Here is a 16,323-nt window from a genome sequence, read left to right as displayed (position 1 = left end):
AAATGACATTCACTGAATTCCTGGTCTGTGCATTCAATATGAATCATCATCAAAAATATGACGAGAGGGTGGTGAGGAGTTCCATTGGGGGTTCTGTACTACGTTCCGTATTTCAGAGGAGAAGTACCACATGAAAGGTTAGATACGACGGCTCCTTGGGATGAGTGTATGGCGGTTAGAGATCTCTCTCCTCCTGAGCTCAGAGATGTGCAGTGAGAAATGTCTGGGCGACTTACTCATGACGGATATCTCTCACCAAAGGCAGCCCTGGCATCAAGCCCCACACCTAGAAAGTTCAATAACCTGTATTACACTTTAATAAATATTTCTGCATATTTTTTTGTTTTCTGATTTTAAGCTCAGCTTAAATTTTGTCAAGGAAACCATTTCACAATCTACTATCAGCAATATTCCTTGTTTATTAGAATCTGAAGATGTCCATATTACATCAAATATAAATATATATTATATTTACATTTCCTTCTTAGCTTTCAATTTAGGTGAGTGTATTTATAGATAATGCCACGATGTCACCTTTAATCCTCAGGGCAGTGCCCATTCCCTCCATGGACCCCGACAGGGTCACACAGCATCCTGAAAGGGGTGCACTGCTCTCTTTCGTTCAGTAAGAGGAAAGCATGGGTATCCAGGAACGGAGATCTAAAAATGCTGTAGGAGGTTCTGCTTTGATTCTAGGAGGTTTAGTATTTCAAACCTGAAAAATGTGGTCCCTTTTTACAGTACTATTCTCTACCTGGGGACGAGAAAGGATAATATGCAATTCAGAAAGGAAGAGCCCAAAGGAAAGAGAACCTGCTAGTTAGTGCATTAATCTGTTTAGTAAAGATCTGTTTTAAAATGTCTGAATGCTGTACAATATGATACAAAACAAGCTCCCGCCTGCAGAGCAGCTGGCACATTTTCCTAGAGGTCGGTTTGCCGGCCGAACAGTCTGCTGCCTGGGTGGCCTGGGTCCTGGTCACTTTCGGTCATCGATAGTTTTAATGAATTCCACTGCTGCTGTGAACTGCATCCACCAGTAGGACTCCTCTCCGGACAGACAGCTGGCATAGAAGCTACTGATGTACTGGACAGTAGACAGCAAACAGGGTGGGTTTGCCTAGAGAAATGACAAATAATAGGTCAGATGTACAGCTCTGCAAGAATCTTTCAGTTACTATTCTCAAATGTTTGTCTCTGAAAGAGACACCAGTCCTTCTGAAAACAATCCCCAAATTCCCTTTTTGGAACTATTTTGCAAAGCCTAGCCACTGTGAGCAGCAACAGTACACTGCAGAGGCAAGAGGGTTCTATTCCGAGCTGAACTGTCTAGAGCTTTCTATGCTTGCAGGTCACTGAACCCCACTGGTCCCTAAGGAGGCTGAACCACCCCAGGGGACCTACTCAGTATCCCAGGCTTCCAGCGTGTTCGGTGGGAGTAAATGCTGAGGCAAACTGAGCGACAAGTGGGCGGTCAGTGCAGGCAGAAGCGGCCGAGAAAGAAAACACAAGATAACATGCCCTCCGCTGCAGGAGGTGACACAGGACACCTGCTTCCCACCTTCATGTGGTGAGAAAGGACACAGGTGTGTTCAGTGGTGAGGAAACAAGCTTAGGCCTGCTCCTTAAAGCAAGCTTATGTCACAGTGGAAGAGAGAAGAGCAGCGGCCCACGGGAGGAGTTATGAAGGCTACACACGCTGATCCTGGGGTTTCTGACTCAGTTGAGGTTGCAGAAATACTGCAAACATTAAGAATTAATGAGATATGTGTCAAAGATACTTTAGACATCAACAGATGGGCTAAACTGACTGGAACACATGAGTGATGCACCCAAACTGCATGGTTCCCCCAAAATGTTCAAAATAACTTTTCAATGTTATTGTTTAGATGATGAAATTTTATTTTAAAGACAAAAATGGACAAAATATGTCAGGGGTTTTTGTTGTTAATCCTCATCTGAGGATATTTTCCCGTTGATTTTTAGAGAGAGTGGGAAAGAGACAGAAACATCAATGTGAGAGAGACACATCGATTGGTTGCCTCCCACACACACCCTGACCACGGCCAGGGATCAAGCTTGCAACTGAGGTATGTTCCCTTGACTGGAATCAAAGCCGGGAACCTTCGGTCCACAGGCTGATGCTCTATCCACTGAGCCAAACCAGCTGGGGCTGTCTGGCTTTTTAGAATAATACGGTACAATTACAAAATAAGAGGCCAAAGGAGGAGAGATCTGATTGGCAAATTTAGTAGTTTATGTGACAAGTACTAAAAGAACCAGGGTGAAAGAAGATGCAAAAGGAGATGCAATTTTTCTTTCACTCGAAGTTATACACTGAGCCCCAACCAAGGCCTTTGGGCCCTGCTTCAAAACGCTCTTCTAGGAATCTGACCCCCCCGCCCTTTCTCCTGAAAACCCTGCCGTCTGGACAGAACAAACCTGGACCTTAGACACTTTCTTTCTGGACACACAGAGCTCGAGGCCTGGGAAGAGCCACGTGTCTAACACCCTGGGACACGCGTGCCCCACCCTGCTCGATGCCAGATAAACTCCTCTCACGACCAGCGGGGAGGGCCCACCTTTATCAGCACAAACACCAGCACCGGGACGAAGTCGTCCGCCCCGGGGACAGAGTCCTCGTTGGCCAGGCTCAGCAGGTTCATGATGGTGGAGCACATCCTCAGGATGCACTGCACCTTGTCCCGCGGGGTCTTGTAAGCGCTGATGGTTCTGATCTCCGACTGCGCAGATGGCCACGGCGCCTCCCGAAGATAAACCTAAGCGAGACCACAGACAGGCAGGCAGGGCTTTAATCTGCCGGGAGCACAGACAGAGACCACAGCACCCACCGGTCCGGAGGCCCCCTCTTCAATAAAACAAGATCTCGGTTCCTTCGCCGTCCACTAAAGATTTAAGCTTAATTTTTAAATAATTTGCTTTGCATTTTAAAGTAAAAAAACTTAGATATCCTCTAATGGAGGAAATGGCATACAGTAACACAGAACCTAAAATTCATAAAATTCCCATCTTTCTTAAAGAGCTAGGATGGAGCTTCTCTACTGGAGCAACCGATTCCAAAAGCACAAACAAGCTACCTTTAAAAGAAAACAATTTATAAATTAATATGTCTTTGCTGCAGTAGTTTTAGAAATAAAGGATTCCAAGAAATCAAAGACAATTAAAAATTGTATGCTAATCAATGCTCCATTAATGGAGATTTTAATGAAACAACCAGGAAGCTCGCATACCTGAAACTTCTTGTTTTGTAAGAGCCGTATGGCAGGTATAAAACTCTATCATCAATAACTAAAAGGTAAGTTGGCGTCATATTCAGGTACAACTAATCTCCCAGAGCAGCGGTTTCTGTGGCCCGGGGCCCTGGCTCACCCTCTCCTCCACCGAGGGCCCTTCCTCGCCAGGAATTTTAATGCCCAGAGGGTCTTCGAGAACCTCAGTTAGACTGAAGTTCCTCTAACGCAAACGGTGTGACATATTTTATTATATTCTGTTTCCTTGAAACACTGGCAACATGCACACAGTACAAAGTGCAGCTCTAATTCCCAACGCCTCCTGTGCGATGAGCCTGCGTTACCTCCGGGATCTGAAGCGCTCTGTGGTTGGCAGTCACCACTTTGGACAATCTCTGGATATGTTCATGAAGGACCCTGGAAACCCCCAAACAAATATGTAAATACATGTCAGAAAATAAGGCACACAGAGTCATCACTGATTCTTTAAGACATTTAAACTGTTTTAGACTTATTTCTAGATACAGATTACAATTACAGCTGAGACTCTCTCTTAGCTGTAGGAATTCTGTCCTGTTAAAAAGTCACATTGTGAACAGGATCTGCTCGGAAATGCTGAGTGAGCGAGGGGATGCAGTCAGAAGTCCTTCTTGCCCAGACCAGACAGCATTCAAGGAAGAGAGGAGAGGAGCGCTCAGCCCACAAACTGTCTGACACACTAATTAGCAACCAGGCTGTCACGAGGTAGAGGATCAAAAGCCAGAAGCCAAAGATGCTTCGATGGGGAAGGGACTCAACACACAAGCTCTCATTTCACAGGGGAAAATAATTCGGCTTCAACAGGCGAAGCTTTGATTAAACCAGCTTCCCCGCTGCTGGCGTTCTTTCCAGAGGGCGCGCTCTCCCTCTGTAACACCTGCAGAGGGCGGAGAAGGCAGGCACCCCCTGCTTCAAAGTGCTCTTTGCAGCCAACACAGTTTGAATGTCCCTACTCCTTACCCCACGCTGGAAGCCAAAGACTGGTGCTCTGGAGAGAAAACAGGTCCCACGTGGTGTGTTAAGGACAGGGGCTCGGGGGGGGGGGGGGGGGCTAACAGCTCTGAGACTGTGAACGAGTGAGACAGGCTGGGACGATCCTAACCATTCAGAGGACAGTGAACGCTCCCAAATATACACGCAATATCTTAAAATGTCCATGAAAAAAAACAACTTAAAAAAAACCACCTATGACCACCCTGAGATGCTACTATTACAGGGACCCTCGAGAGTCCCTGGCACATTAAGCCACTGCTTCAGCCAGGGAGCACAGTGGGCACCTCAACGCGCTTGAGGGAGAGACAGGTTGCAAAGCAATGCTCAAGAGACTGCAGGAGAGGCCTGGCGGTGGGGCTCCGTGCTTTAGCATAGACCCATGGACCAAGAGACCTGGTTCCATTCCCGGTCAGGACACAGGCCCAGGTTGCAGGCTGATCCCCAGTAGGGGATGTGCAGGGCGCAGCTTTGATCAATGATTCTTTCTCACCTTTGATGTTTCTACCTCTTCCTCTCTTTTCCTCTCTGAAATCAATTAAAAAAATTTTTTTTAAATGGACAAGAGATCCATTCTAAAAAAAAGAAAAAGAAAATCCAGAAGAGGAAAAACAAAAATGCTAAATCCAGGCAAACAGCAGTGCCTTCCAGAAAGGCCAGACCAATGTGTACACCCTTCAGCCTGAGTCTCCCCATCCCTGAAAACTGTAATTCTGATGGGTGGAAAGTGGTAACAACATGCATTTCTCTATTAGATACCGGTTTTATGTATAGCTCCACTAAAGTATGGACTAGCTGACGCCTCCCTACGTGGTCCAACACAGGCACTACACAGAGAGCACTCACTGGTCACGGAGTATGTCCCCATCCTGATTGGGGTAGAAAGCAAGCTTGAAAATGCGATTCATCACGCTGCGCTCGATGGCCAGCTGAGCGTCCTGAAGCTGCTCCTCGCTCGCATTTTGCCAGATGACGTCCTGGGCCATCGCGCCGTACAGGAACTGCAGGAAGTCTTCTACCTGAGCAGTTTTATCATCAGCTGCTGTGAGTTTCTGAAAGTCTCCAATGCAAAATAATAATTTTAAAAATACACTATCTGAATAATTTTAAAAAGGAAATTGTAGAAATAATTTTAATCACTAGCTATGCAGATACTATGCTCTTAAAGACAAAAGTGTCTGGGTATGATTTATTTTAGGAGAATATGTGGCCAAATCATTAAAGTCAGGAGAAAGGTAAGATATAAAAGTTTAAGAACAAGGAGTGTGTTATAAAAATTATATGCTTTGGTTTAAAAAATGAGAAAAATTGTGTGGATCCAAAACTTTACCAATTTTATCCATTTTTAAATAAACTACAGATATTCAAACCAATAAAAATAAAATTTACTTATTAAGAACCCATAAAATGACTGGGAACTTACGGAAATGCTCTTAGACATGTAGGTATTCAAACAAACTAGCAAAATACAAATGTCCAAATCTTCCCAACGCTGTGGCCAAAGAGATGCTCAACTGAACGTCTCCAGTTACCTTGAATGAACTCCCTGATCTTCTTTTCTTTGCTCTCAAGCAGCAACCTCACACAGACGGTGGTGAAGTATCGATTGGCCACCTCCTTGTCCCGCAGCACCCTCTGCAGCAGCCTTTCCAGGTGAGCCTGCGTGGTCTGCAGTCCTTGCCGACAGCGGGTGAGATAAGCAATGTAGGGGGCCCTTTTCCTGAAAGGAAACAGGCTTTGCAGGAACCAGATACATACAGTGCACGCTCTCTTTGGAAACTAAGAGTCTTAATTTTTCTTTAAAAAAATAAAAAGATTACTTCATAGGTTTTGGTTTTACATGTTTTAGCATGTCAGGCTGCAGACAAGTCTGGAAAATGAATTATGCCTCCAGCTCGAGAACAGAGCTGCATGTCTGTGAAGAACAGCATCTCCTGGGCTGAGCACTTAGCTACCTAACTACTGAACATGGCTGAGTCCCTCACATTGCTGGCCTATTTTATATCGGAGCACAGACTCCACGCTGGTAGGGCCTTGCACCTAACAGGAAATTGATTGCTAGAGAAAACTGAAATAAGAACAAAATACAGGTTTTATACCACTAGGTCATTAAACATGCCACCAATTATTGGCATACAGTCTATATGTGACAATCTCAGAGCACCTGTGCCCTCAGCCTCAAAGCCACTTCACTTCCTAAGCGTTTAAATTATGTGTTTCTCCTCAACTGTTAGCAAGGGGCTGCCCAGGGACAAAGGGAGCAATTCCCGGGCCTGCTCCTGCCTCCCTGGTCCAGGGAAGCAGCCTTCCCTCTCACCCCACAAAGGGGAAATGATACCCTCATTACACCGGCCCCACCTCTGCTAAAGCTCCTTGGTGCAATGCTGAGGCAGATGGTACTTCTCCGTTTGTAAGAGCTGCTCATTCATCACTACATTTCAGACTAACAGCCAAATGTGTTCCTCAGGAATCTATGTCCAGTGAGCAGAGCCAAGCACTTTCATGTAAGCCTAGATTCATTCCCAAGATAAGGGCGAGAAGATACTACTTGCTGCTGAAAAAGGTCTGAAGCGAAGATGCATGTTACCTGTAGTCCTCGGCGATAGAGGCCAGCAGCTTCCTGCAGGTCCTGTTGTCAAAGCGGCACACACAACGCATTGTTTCCTGCAGCTGAGCCATTAAGTTCTTATCTTGTAAATTAATTGCTTCGGCGATTTGAACTTTTAAGAAGCATACAATTTCATTCTCTGAGCAAAAAAACAAGAATTGCGTTACTGCTGAGAAAATCCTTGTGCTCACCTAAGGGGCTGTCACCCCTCAGCCTTTGGGATGTCGATTCTGCTTTAGCACGTGTCAGTAGAACTAAGTTGAACTGCCATGCTCAATCACTGAACATTTAATGAACCAGCAGTAATCGAGTGCCCTTACTGATCCTAATATAAATCTATTAAGTTAAACCATATGGAATTGCTATAAAGCTTAAATACAGTTGAATACTGGCAATTTCATATGGTTCAACCTTCAAATACAGGAAAAAATAAATGGTCATATAGCAAACTTACCTTCTGGGTCTGTGTGGTCTGGTAAACCATTCCTTGTTGAATGGCTTAGCACTGGGAAAGCAACTGAATCCGCAGAGCAAAGAGCAAGCCTCAGTTTCTTTTTTGCATCTCTGAAAAAATGAGTTGAAAATTCATTAATGTCTATATCCAGATAGGATCACATTTTATGAACATTTGCTATGTAAATTAATATGCTATCTCAGGAATCAAATGTTGTAAGCAGTCATAATCAAAGAAGATTTTAAACTTACTGACATCTCACTTAAAGGAACAGGCTTTCTAGTGACCCGAGGAGCAAGGACGTAAAAGTGTTGTCGGCAAGATGTGCTATGAGAGGAGGCACTAGGAGAGTCAGAAAGGCGGACCTGGGAGACACCCCTCACACTCAGAATGCCGTCTACTACAGCTCTCGACAAATGTTGACCTCCACTGGACAGCTCACAGCTGGCAGGAAGCCCTTTCTTACTGTTCTGTTGCTGGAGCCAAAAGCTGCTCCTTTCAACTTCCAACTACTGAGGCGCCGGCCACCACCAAGGGCAGAGCGCCCTGCAGTAAGGTGTCCCTCCACAGCAGTGCAGCTCTGTTCACACTGAGAGGTGCCACCAGCGTGCTCTCATCTGCTGGTGGCTGTGGCCCTTTCTGGTCCCGCAGGGCATCGACCAGAGCTCCCTCAGAATGTCCAAAGCTGCCATCCAAAGGAAGGACTGAAACCCCTCAGCGAACAGGCCACATCTCTCCTCCTGCAGGATCTCCGCTGTCCACTCACCTGGCAGCTCCGAGTCTTTCCCTATTGACTTGCTTCCTATAAAATAAATAACTTACAGACTAAGTCTATCATCTGAAATATTCACCCACGCTGCAGTCTCATAAAATACATAATGGTAAAGTCATGGCTGAAAAATAAAAATGGCCTGCCACTCCCTCCAATTTTACTGTAGGGAAGAAATTACAAAGCTTCATAATGTTTATAAATAAAATGATGTATTAGGGTCTTCTTTAAACTAATTGGGGGGAATAAATGTGAAACAACACTGGCCGTGTATCAGTGGCTGTGGAATCTGGGTGAGGAGGAGGACAAACAGGGCTCCTCAGGCCTATGGGGCAGCTGACCCAGCTCCCACCCCGCCCTTGCCCGCCCCAGCATTTCTCACCGGGGCTGGGCGCTTTACATGGGCAGGGGCTCTGCCACCTGTTTCATTGTAATGGCTTATGTGGTGCCTGTGAGCACACGAGGTTTTTCTTTATCCCTGAACTCAAGCCTTTGATATAGGACATCCACACAGGAAGCCAAGTCTTCTCAGGAAATAGCCATTTCATTCTTATCTCTCTGCTTTATATCTTTAGTAAGTGACACAATGAATCACATGACTGAGGTGACTGCAATGGTGATGAAAAGTTCAACCCCAAAGTCCTAAATCCTGTAGAAGGAATACCTGTAAGAGTAGGCTGAGTCCTGAGGGTGGGCCACTTGGCTCGCGGAGTCCGGGAGGTCATCAGCTGAGATGTTTTGCAGAGCTTCATCTCGAGGAGAATCGTGTGCACTTTCCCCATCACCCATAGCCTCTAAACAAAGCCCGCCCCAAAAGGATAATAAGCAGCTTAATCTGAAATGTTCTGGCAACTTAGTGGTAAATTAGCATTGTGCTCTACAACACGATATTTATAGCAATGATAATATATCAAGAGACCACTTTTTGAGAAGAGAATGATTTTACTTCTTATATCAATCCTAATTGAAAACAATGAAATTCTTTATTTAATAATAATCCTATATAATAAAAGCCTAATATGCTAAGTGTCCAGTCGTCTGTTCAACCAATCAAAGCGTAATATGCTAATGATATGCTGACCGCTCAGCTGCTCACTATGATGTACACTGACCACCAGGGGGCAGATGCTCCAACTGGTAGGTTAGCTTGCTGCTGGGGTCCGGCTGACAGGGATTGAGCGAGACAGGTCGGACACACCCTGGAGCCCTCCTGTGGTCCCTCCCCAACTGGCCAACCTCCCATGTCCCTCCTTGGCCCTGATTGTGCACCAGTGGGGTCCCTTGGCCTGGCCTGCATCCTCTCGCAATCCGGGACCCTTTGGGGGATGTCGGAGAGCCAATTTCGGCCCGATCCCGCAGGCCAGGCCAAGGGACCCCACTCTAGTAATCATCATCATCATCATCATCTGGCCTTGGCTGGTGTGGCTCAGCTGGTTGAGTGTCATACTATGCACCAAAAGGTTTGATTCCTGGTCAGGACATATGCCCTGGTTTTGGGTTCAATCAGTTCCCTGGTAGGGGTGTGTGCAGGAGTCAACCAAATGATATTTCTCTCTCATATCTATGTTTCTCTCTCTTTCCCTCTCCTTTCCTCTCTCTCAAAAAAAATAAAAACATATTTTTTAAAAATATTACTACTCTATAATCGGAATTACTGAACCAGAGAACTAAAAGGGGTCTCAAAAATCGTTTTACATAACACCTCATTTTATGGACATGGAATCCTCCCATAGAAGACAGCTGCAAACCCCTTGGCCAGCCATGACTCCCCAGGGCTTCTCCCACTGCCCAGGAATGAGTTGGGGGTAAACTCACAAATGCAGCCAGGAGAGATCTGTGGTGGAACCACAATTGTTTTTAACAGATCAATTTAGATAAGATATACATATATAAAGTCAAAGGAATAAAAAGTTCCTTAGTGTAATAAAGGTACTGTGCTTGTATAGGAAAAATATCTTTATTCTTAGAAAATAATTTCAAATGCTTTAGGAAAAACTTTTCTGTTATTTTAAGGCTTTTCAAAATAAAAGCTGTGCTAAGTTCACCTCTTCCAGTCCCCCTTAGTGTCTCTTCCTCCAGTGCACATACAAGCATAAATTCATGCAGCGTACAAGTTATGCTTTATATACTTTTGTTTCCTCTCCATTTATTTTGAGAATTACATCATATTTTTCAGACAGCTATTCAAAAGTAGCACTATTAATTCAGATCGTCTTTATCACTGTGATACAAAGGTTACTATTCAAATCTTTACCACGGTTATCACCTGCATTGTCATAGTTGGCCATTGCTCCTTCACTGGGGCTGGTTCGCTTAATGGCATTCCTGTATTTGTCCAGAATGTCCTCAGCGGCCTGAGCTTGTGCACTGAGTCTAGGGCTGGGATCATCTGCAGGGAAAGGAGAGTGAGAGAATTAGCTCCCTTCGGTTTGTACCAACTCTCATGTTAGTACGACACCAGGAGCATAATCCCAAAGGCCGATTAGGAGGTAAGACTTAAAAAGAGCACATATCTCAGTGTTAAGAGGCACCATGCAGCTGCCTACTCCTCCCATTTCTGGGTCTGAGAGCCTTGCCAAAGCACGGATTTGGGAGAATTAGATCCACTTTCTCATCATCGCCAGAATTCCACATGACAGTGTCAAAAAGTTCAGTGCGGACTGAATGGATGATGGGTTTCTAAAGTGCTTACACTCAAACCACTGGTATTAGCAACTCATGCTAACAGAACTTCCCACAATGCAATTTTATATGCAGACTTCATTTACTCAGACATCTCCATGCTGAAGGAACAAAATAGAAGTATTCAAACTGAGAATTAAAGCCTTTTAAATAATAATAAAAGTTGCCTTCCTCCAGTCTTCCTGGATTTCTCTCTCTACACCAGATTTGAAAACTTCAGATTTTCATATGCTATCTCACTGGATCTCACCATGACAGTGCAGCTGCTGGAACAGAGCACTTTTGTGCATGCAATGGAGTCAGAGGCACTCCTATAGAACCTAGACATTGCTGGGGAGTGCTGGAATTGTACCTGGGTGCACAGAGAAAAAGCTGATCACAATCACAGCACAGCACTGTTTACTGACAGGACTGCCATCCTGTCGGCAAAATCAGCACATCGCAATGTTTTCCTGTAGTCAAGGTAATTAACAGTGATCAAAGCAAAGAACTGCTACAGATCTATGGGACACAGAAAGTTCCAGAGTGAAATGTAAACTCCTGCGATAGATCTAGGCCAACCAGGTGGCTACCATAAATGTCCACATTCTGGTAGAATCCCATTTTTTAAAAAGTCTAAAATCACATAAAAATCACTAGAGTTTATATATGTGTGTGTTAACAGCAGCTACCATTTATTGAGCACTGACCACATGCCAGGAACTGTGCTAAGCACCTTATATGAGCAATCTCAATCAATCATCACAATCACCCCATAGGGAGGTACTATCACCCCATTTTGTAGAAGAGGAAATCGAGGTATAGAGAGGTTAAGTACTTATGCTCATAGGCTCTTCTTTTTTTCTCCATAAAAAAATATTTTGTATTTCTGTCTCCGTAAAATTGTAATAAACTGTAAAGAGAGGATTTCCAAAATAATGTAATCTTTCTGCTATAATGACATTTGGATGCCAGATCAGGGTCATAATCTGATCTTCAAAATGTAAACTGAAAAATCTTTATCGTTACAAAATCATTTTGTGGAGGGGGAGTACTTTTTGCTATTGGTTTTCAGTGCTGTTGAGACTCTTTTGAAAAAGGGACAACAGAATTTGGCTAACTATAGTGAAGCCATAATGTTGCCTATTGACTCTATTTCTATAATGTCATTCTTAAAATTTTTATCCTAAGAAAATAATGAAAACAAACAAAAAATGCTACATATACAAAGCTGTGAGCAGTATTTTCATAGTAAAAGTCGGGTACAATTTAAATATCCAAAAGCAAGAGAATGTTCACACTGCAGTAAAATCAGATGATAGATTATCTTAGAGTCAATAAAAACTACTAAAAACAATCAGTTTAGTAGAAACTGGGAGAGGGCTTATGAAATAACATATGTTAAAAGAATATAGTTACATACATAATCTGGTTAAATCATGAAAAGCCATGTACAAACACAAAAAGATTGGGAGAGAACATGGAAAAAAAAAACAAGAATAGTTAGGATGGTGGTATTATGAGCAGACAGTTAAGAAATTTCCTTTCATAGCATTTTAAAATGGATTTAATAATAATTTTCAGTGGGTCATTAGTTAGGATTGGGTAGAAGTTTTTGCACCAGTAGAGAAGTTAAATGGCTTGAATTGAACACAAAGAAAATGAAATATTTACTTAAAAAAATTATTGTACTCTACCTAGCTTCCAGTTTAAGAACCAAGAGAAATACTATATTGCCCAAAGTCAAGTAAAAAATAATTTGTAGCCAAAACCGGTTTGGCTCAGTGGATAGAGCGTCAGCCTGCGGACTGAAGGGTCCCAGGTTCGGTTCCGGTCAAGGGCATGTGCCTGGGTTGCGGGCATATCCCCAGTAGGAGATGTGCAGGAGGCAGCTGATCGATGTTTCTCTCTCATCGATGTTTCTAACTCTCTGTCTCTCTCCCTTCCTCTCTGTAAAGAATCAATAAAATATATTTAAAAAAAAAAAAAAATAATTTGTAACTTCTCCAAAATTATCAATTCAACGTTGTAACAACATGAGATTTCATGAAGAGATTCCACTCGCAAACATTGATAGTGTCCTAACACTAGGAAAATGATAAAGAAAAACAAATATCTTGCCAAAAAGAAGCTTTTCCAACGTGTCTCAGTCAGACTGTAGGTTCCTGAAGAACAGGGGTCAGGTGTGAAATGACTTACTACCCACACCACTTAGCACAGTGTCTGGCATGAGTCAGATGTTCAACAGTATTGGCTGACTGAATAAGAGGGGCTTGACTGCTCTCGGCAGGGACGGTGGCCTGGAAGCACAGTGCCTGCTGTTCAAAACCCTTTATCCAGGAAAGTCATGCATCAAAGCAGGGATGTGTGCTAGGCCAAGGAGCTACATCTAAATTTAACAGAAGTAGACGTTAGAATAGCATGCATTACAATGAGATTCTACCTGTACTATGCTGGGCAGCTTTGAGGAGGATGTTCTTTTGAAACCTATCCCATTTTTAAATAAAGCTCTTCATTTTAACTTAGAATGTAATCTCAAATCAAGATAAGAAAAAACGAGGTGAGAAATGAATTTCCCTGTAGTTAATTTACAGTCATTGGAAACAGTACACAGCTATCAAATTCAAGGCTGAGTCCTTAACACTACTTTTCACAATCTTTCCTTTCAGGGTGCCCAATCATAATGTGCCAAGAGCAAGCTGCAAAAATACAAATGCTGAATAAGGTAAGAACCCAACCCCTAGTTGTATTTCCCTTGGGTTAGAGAGCAATGGTAAACTGATTCAAGCTGTAAAAATTGGTAAAGTTCATAAATTTATTTTATTCTTTGAACACCTTATCATGAAAAAAGGAAATGATTAGGTAAAACAGAATTTCACTATGATCCTGAATAATCAAGAGCTACAGACAAAAATAAATTTAGAGTTCCACGATCAACGTTAGCGAAAATTATTCAATCAATGATCCAAAGATATGGCATGCACAGAGCTAAAACCATCACCACTTCCCTAAAAGGCACTACATGGCATCATCCCACTAAGATGTCAAACTGTGGGGTGTGTCTAGAAGCCCAGGACCAGGGGCCTCACCATAAATGGAAGTTATGATAATGAGGATGATGATGGTGGTGGCGGTCTACAGGAAGAGCACACAGAGTCACTGTGGCCGCCAACTGGAAACCACAGAGCTATGAAGAACATACTCCCCACTGTACACACACAGACACACTCTTCTAAAAAGGCAACGCTTATGGCACCCAAGAAAAAGTGTTATGAAATATGTGCTCTGGGAATGAAGGAGCCAGGAAGTCCATGGGTCTACAAACCTGTGAGTGTTGAGAATCTGTCAGGCCCCAGCTCATCTTTGTCTTTTTCTTGTTTTTCTTTCTTTCTAAATGGTATGGGAGCTGGAAATTAAATAAAGTCAGTAGTGTGACATACAACATACTGCACTACTCGGCAGACAGCAGTCATTCTGGAGTTAACTGGTGTGCCAACATTTCTAAGTGAAAGGAAGGTGAAAAGTTTAAAAGCTAAGAAACCCCAAGTGTCAATTGATAATCGTTCTTAAAATAGCATTGAAGATTCTTAAAGAAGCGTTCGGAGTCGTTGGCCACAGGAAGAATGATTTAACGGGAATCTATTGGGACTAAATCAAAACCACTGCCTCTTAACCTCCGCTCAGAAACAACACATTCAAAACTCTGAGCCATGCTCTCCTCGTCCTCAAGCGGCTGGAGTACGGCGTGAAGGCGGTGAACCTCGGCTCCTGAGCGCCCCAGGGCTGAGATCGGAAGAAGTCCCTAACTGCAATCCTGGATGATCTCTCCTTTCAGGGAGAGATGCTTTTGCAAACTCAAATCTCAATGTCTACTAGTATGATGCCAGGCTATTCACAAAAGAAGCGAACAATTTTATACAACTGCCTTCCAAAATAAACACTCACTAATATTCAGGGTATAAACAATCTCAAAGCACATAAACATTAAAAACTTAAGTTTATTCCAGGAATGTAAAGGATGAATTTCAAATGTTCAGTTTAATTACTGACAGCATCCCTTTTTTCCTGCAATAATTACTGGCAATACATATGTCAAAAGCCCTACGTGTCTAACATCAGGGCGCATGATATTTAAACCACCGCTTGCATGACTTCCATTTATGAAACCGCTACCACTTCCTGCAAAGAATAAGCTAAAACTCTGCCTTAGCATCCACCTGCGCAAAAACAGCGGGAAACCAGCCCAGCAAACCTCAGGGAGAGAGGAGCTGAGATGCGGGCTCGGAAAGAGATTTCAGGGCTTTGCTTCTGGTTGCTAATATGGCATTCTAATACGTTATAAAATTACCTTTAGGCATGGCAGAAACAAAACGTTTTCTCCACCAAGGTCTGTTCCTGTCTGATTTCTCATCATCGCTATCTTTGCGTTCTTCAGTCTGTAGGAAAAGTTTGATGCTTTATTTGGAGTTGGGCAGCAGGCAAATTACTATGAAAAGGATTTCAGTTAGTCTGTAAAATACAAATACCCCTCAGGTTTGTCTTAAAAGAAAAACTGTTCTTATTGCTGTAGAGGAAGCTTCGGGAACATGGAAGTGTAGCTTTTAAGCCAGACAAGGATCTGCTTGAGGGCAGGCACTATCTCATCAGTGAGTAAACTGAGAGCCTCTAATGGAGCCTTGAATAGAGGAGGCACTTAAGACAATCTTGAGAGTAAGTGCAATGCAAATAAAGTCTAGGAGGGTAGTAGAGATGGTAGTAGTAGTATTAACAATAAAACCCAGTCTGTACTGTGTGCCAAACACTGAGTAAAAGGATATATGTTATCTCATTTAAACCTCACAGTAGCCTTAGGATATAAATACTATTATCAAGCCTTTTCTATAGATGAGAAATATGAGGCTAAAAAAGGTTATCACTCATCTTCCCCAAATTTACATAGCCTATGTGTGGCACAGCTGGGACTCAAGCCTAGATTCTGACCAACTTCAAAGTTCATGTTTTGATCATCAGTTATGTTATCATTAAGACCACGTATCAGTAGCCCATCATGTACCTTAAACAAGTCATTTAATATCTGTTTATTCACTGACAAAACTGGAACTAAAAATATTTTCTCTCAGGACATCCTTGTAGATGGGGTGTCAGAACCCAAGGAGAGAGATGAGGGCATCCATGGGGAATGGTTTAGCAGTGGGGATGGAATATTGATTACATACATGAGGACTGATCAAGTAAGTATATGCATGAAGAATTATGAAAACGGGTTTCTATCACAGAAGGGAGTTACAAATATGGGAAGGGAGAAAGATGAAATAAACTGTTGTTTTTAGAGTAGAATGAAATATATAGGTGTATGTTCATGATTCTCTACATATAAAGAGAAAGATACACACATGTTAATGTGTATATGCACATGTATATTCACACACACTCTCTCCCATGGCTTTGTCTACTGTGAGGTCCTGGGAGTGGCAACACTCCTACAGCAAAGAGCACACCTAGTATCCAGATCTTGGTTTTTAAATACCATTTTCTACTAAAAGGAACAAGG

At 43.0% G+C, this 16,323-nt stretch overlaps 1 protein-coding gene across 10 annotated transcripts in view; it reads right to left on the bottom strand.

Moving 5' to 3' along the window:
• Positions 1-399: 399 nt before the first annotated feature.
• GAPVD1 (GTPase activating protein and VPS9 domains 1) overlaps positions 400-16,323 on the bottom strand; it is a 56,696-nt gene continuing 40,772 nt past the window's right edge. For 5 of the 10 annotated variants that reach the window (XM_059658028.1, XM_059658024.1, XM_059658021.1 and 2 more), the window contains 11 exons: positions 15,121-15,208; positions 14,098-14,178; positions 10,366-10,500; positions 8,776-8,905; positions 7,343-7,452; positions 6,868-7,027; positions 5,813-6,000; positions 5,127-5,340; positions 3,596-3,668; positions 2,583-2,780; positions 400-1,120 (listed from right to left, as the gene is read on the bottom strand). In XM_059658028.1, coding sequence (XP_059514011.1) covers positions 980-1,120; positions 2,583-2,780; positions 3,596-3,668; positions 5,127-5,340; positions 5,813-6,000; positions 6,868-7,027; positions 7,343-7,452; positions 8,776-8,905; positions 10,366-10,500; positions 14,098-14,178; positions 15,121-15,208 — 1,518 coding nt within the window. In that variant the 3' untranslated portion in view covers positions 400-979. The remainder of the gene's footprint in view (positions 1,121-2,582; positions 2,781-3,595; positions 3,669-5,126; positions 5,341-5,812; positions 6,001-6,867; positions 7,028-7,342; positions 7,453-8,775; positions 8,906-10,365; positions 10,501-14,097; positions 14,179-15,120; positions 15,209-16,323) is intronic. The other 5 variants (XM_059658025.1, XM_059658023.1, XM_059658027.1 and 2 more) reach the window with 3 other exon arrangements.

Source organism: Myotis daubentonii, chromosome 11 (genome assembly GCF_963259705.1).
Source record: "Myotis daubentonii chromosome 11, mMyoDau2.1, whole genome shotgun sequence".
NCBI classification, from domain to species: Eukaryota; Metazoa; Chordata; class Mammalia; order Chiroptera; family Vespertilionidae; genus Myotis; species Myotis daubentonii.
This window is presented reverse-complemented; position numbering and strand designations above follow the sequence as displayed.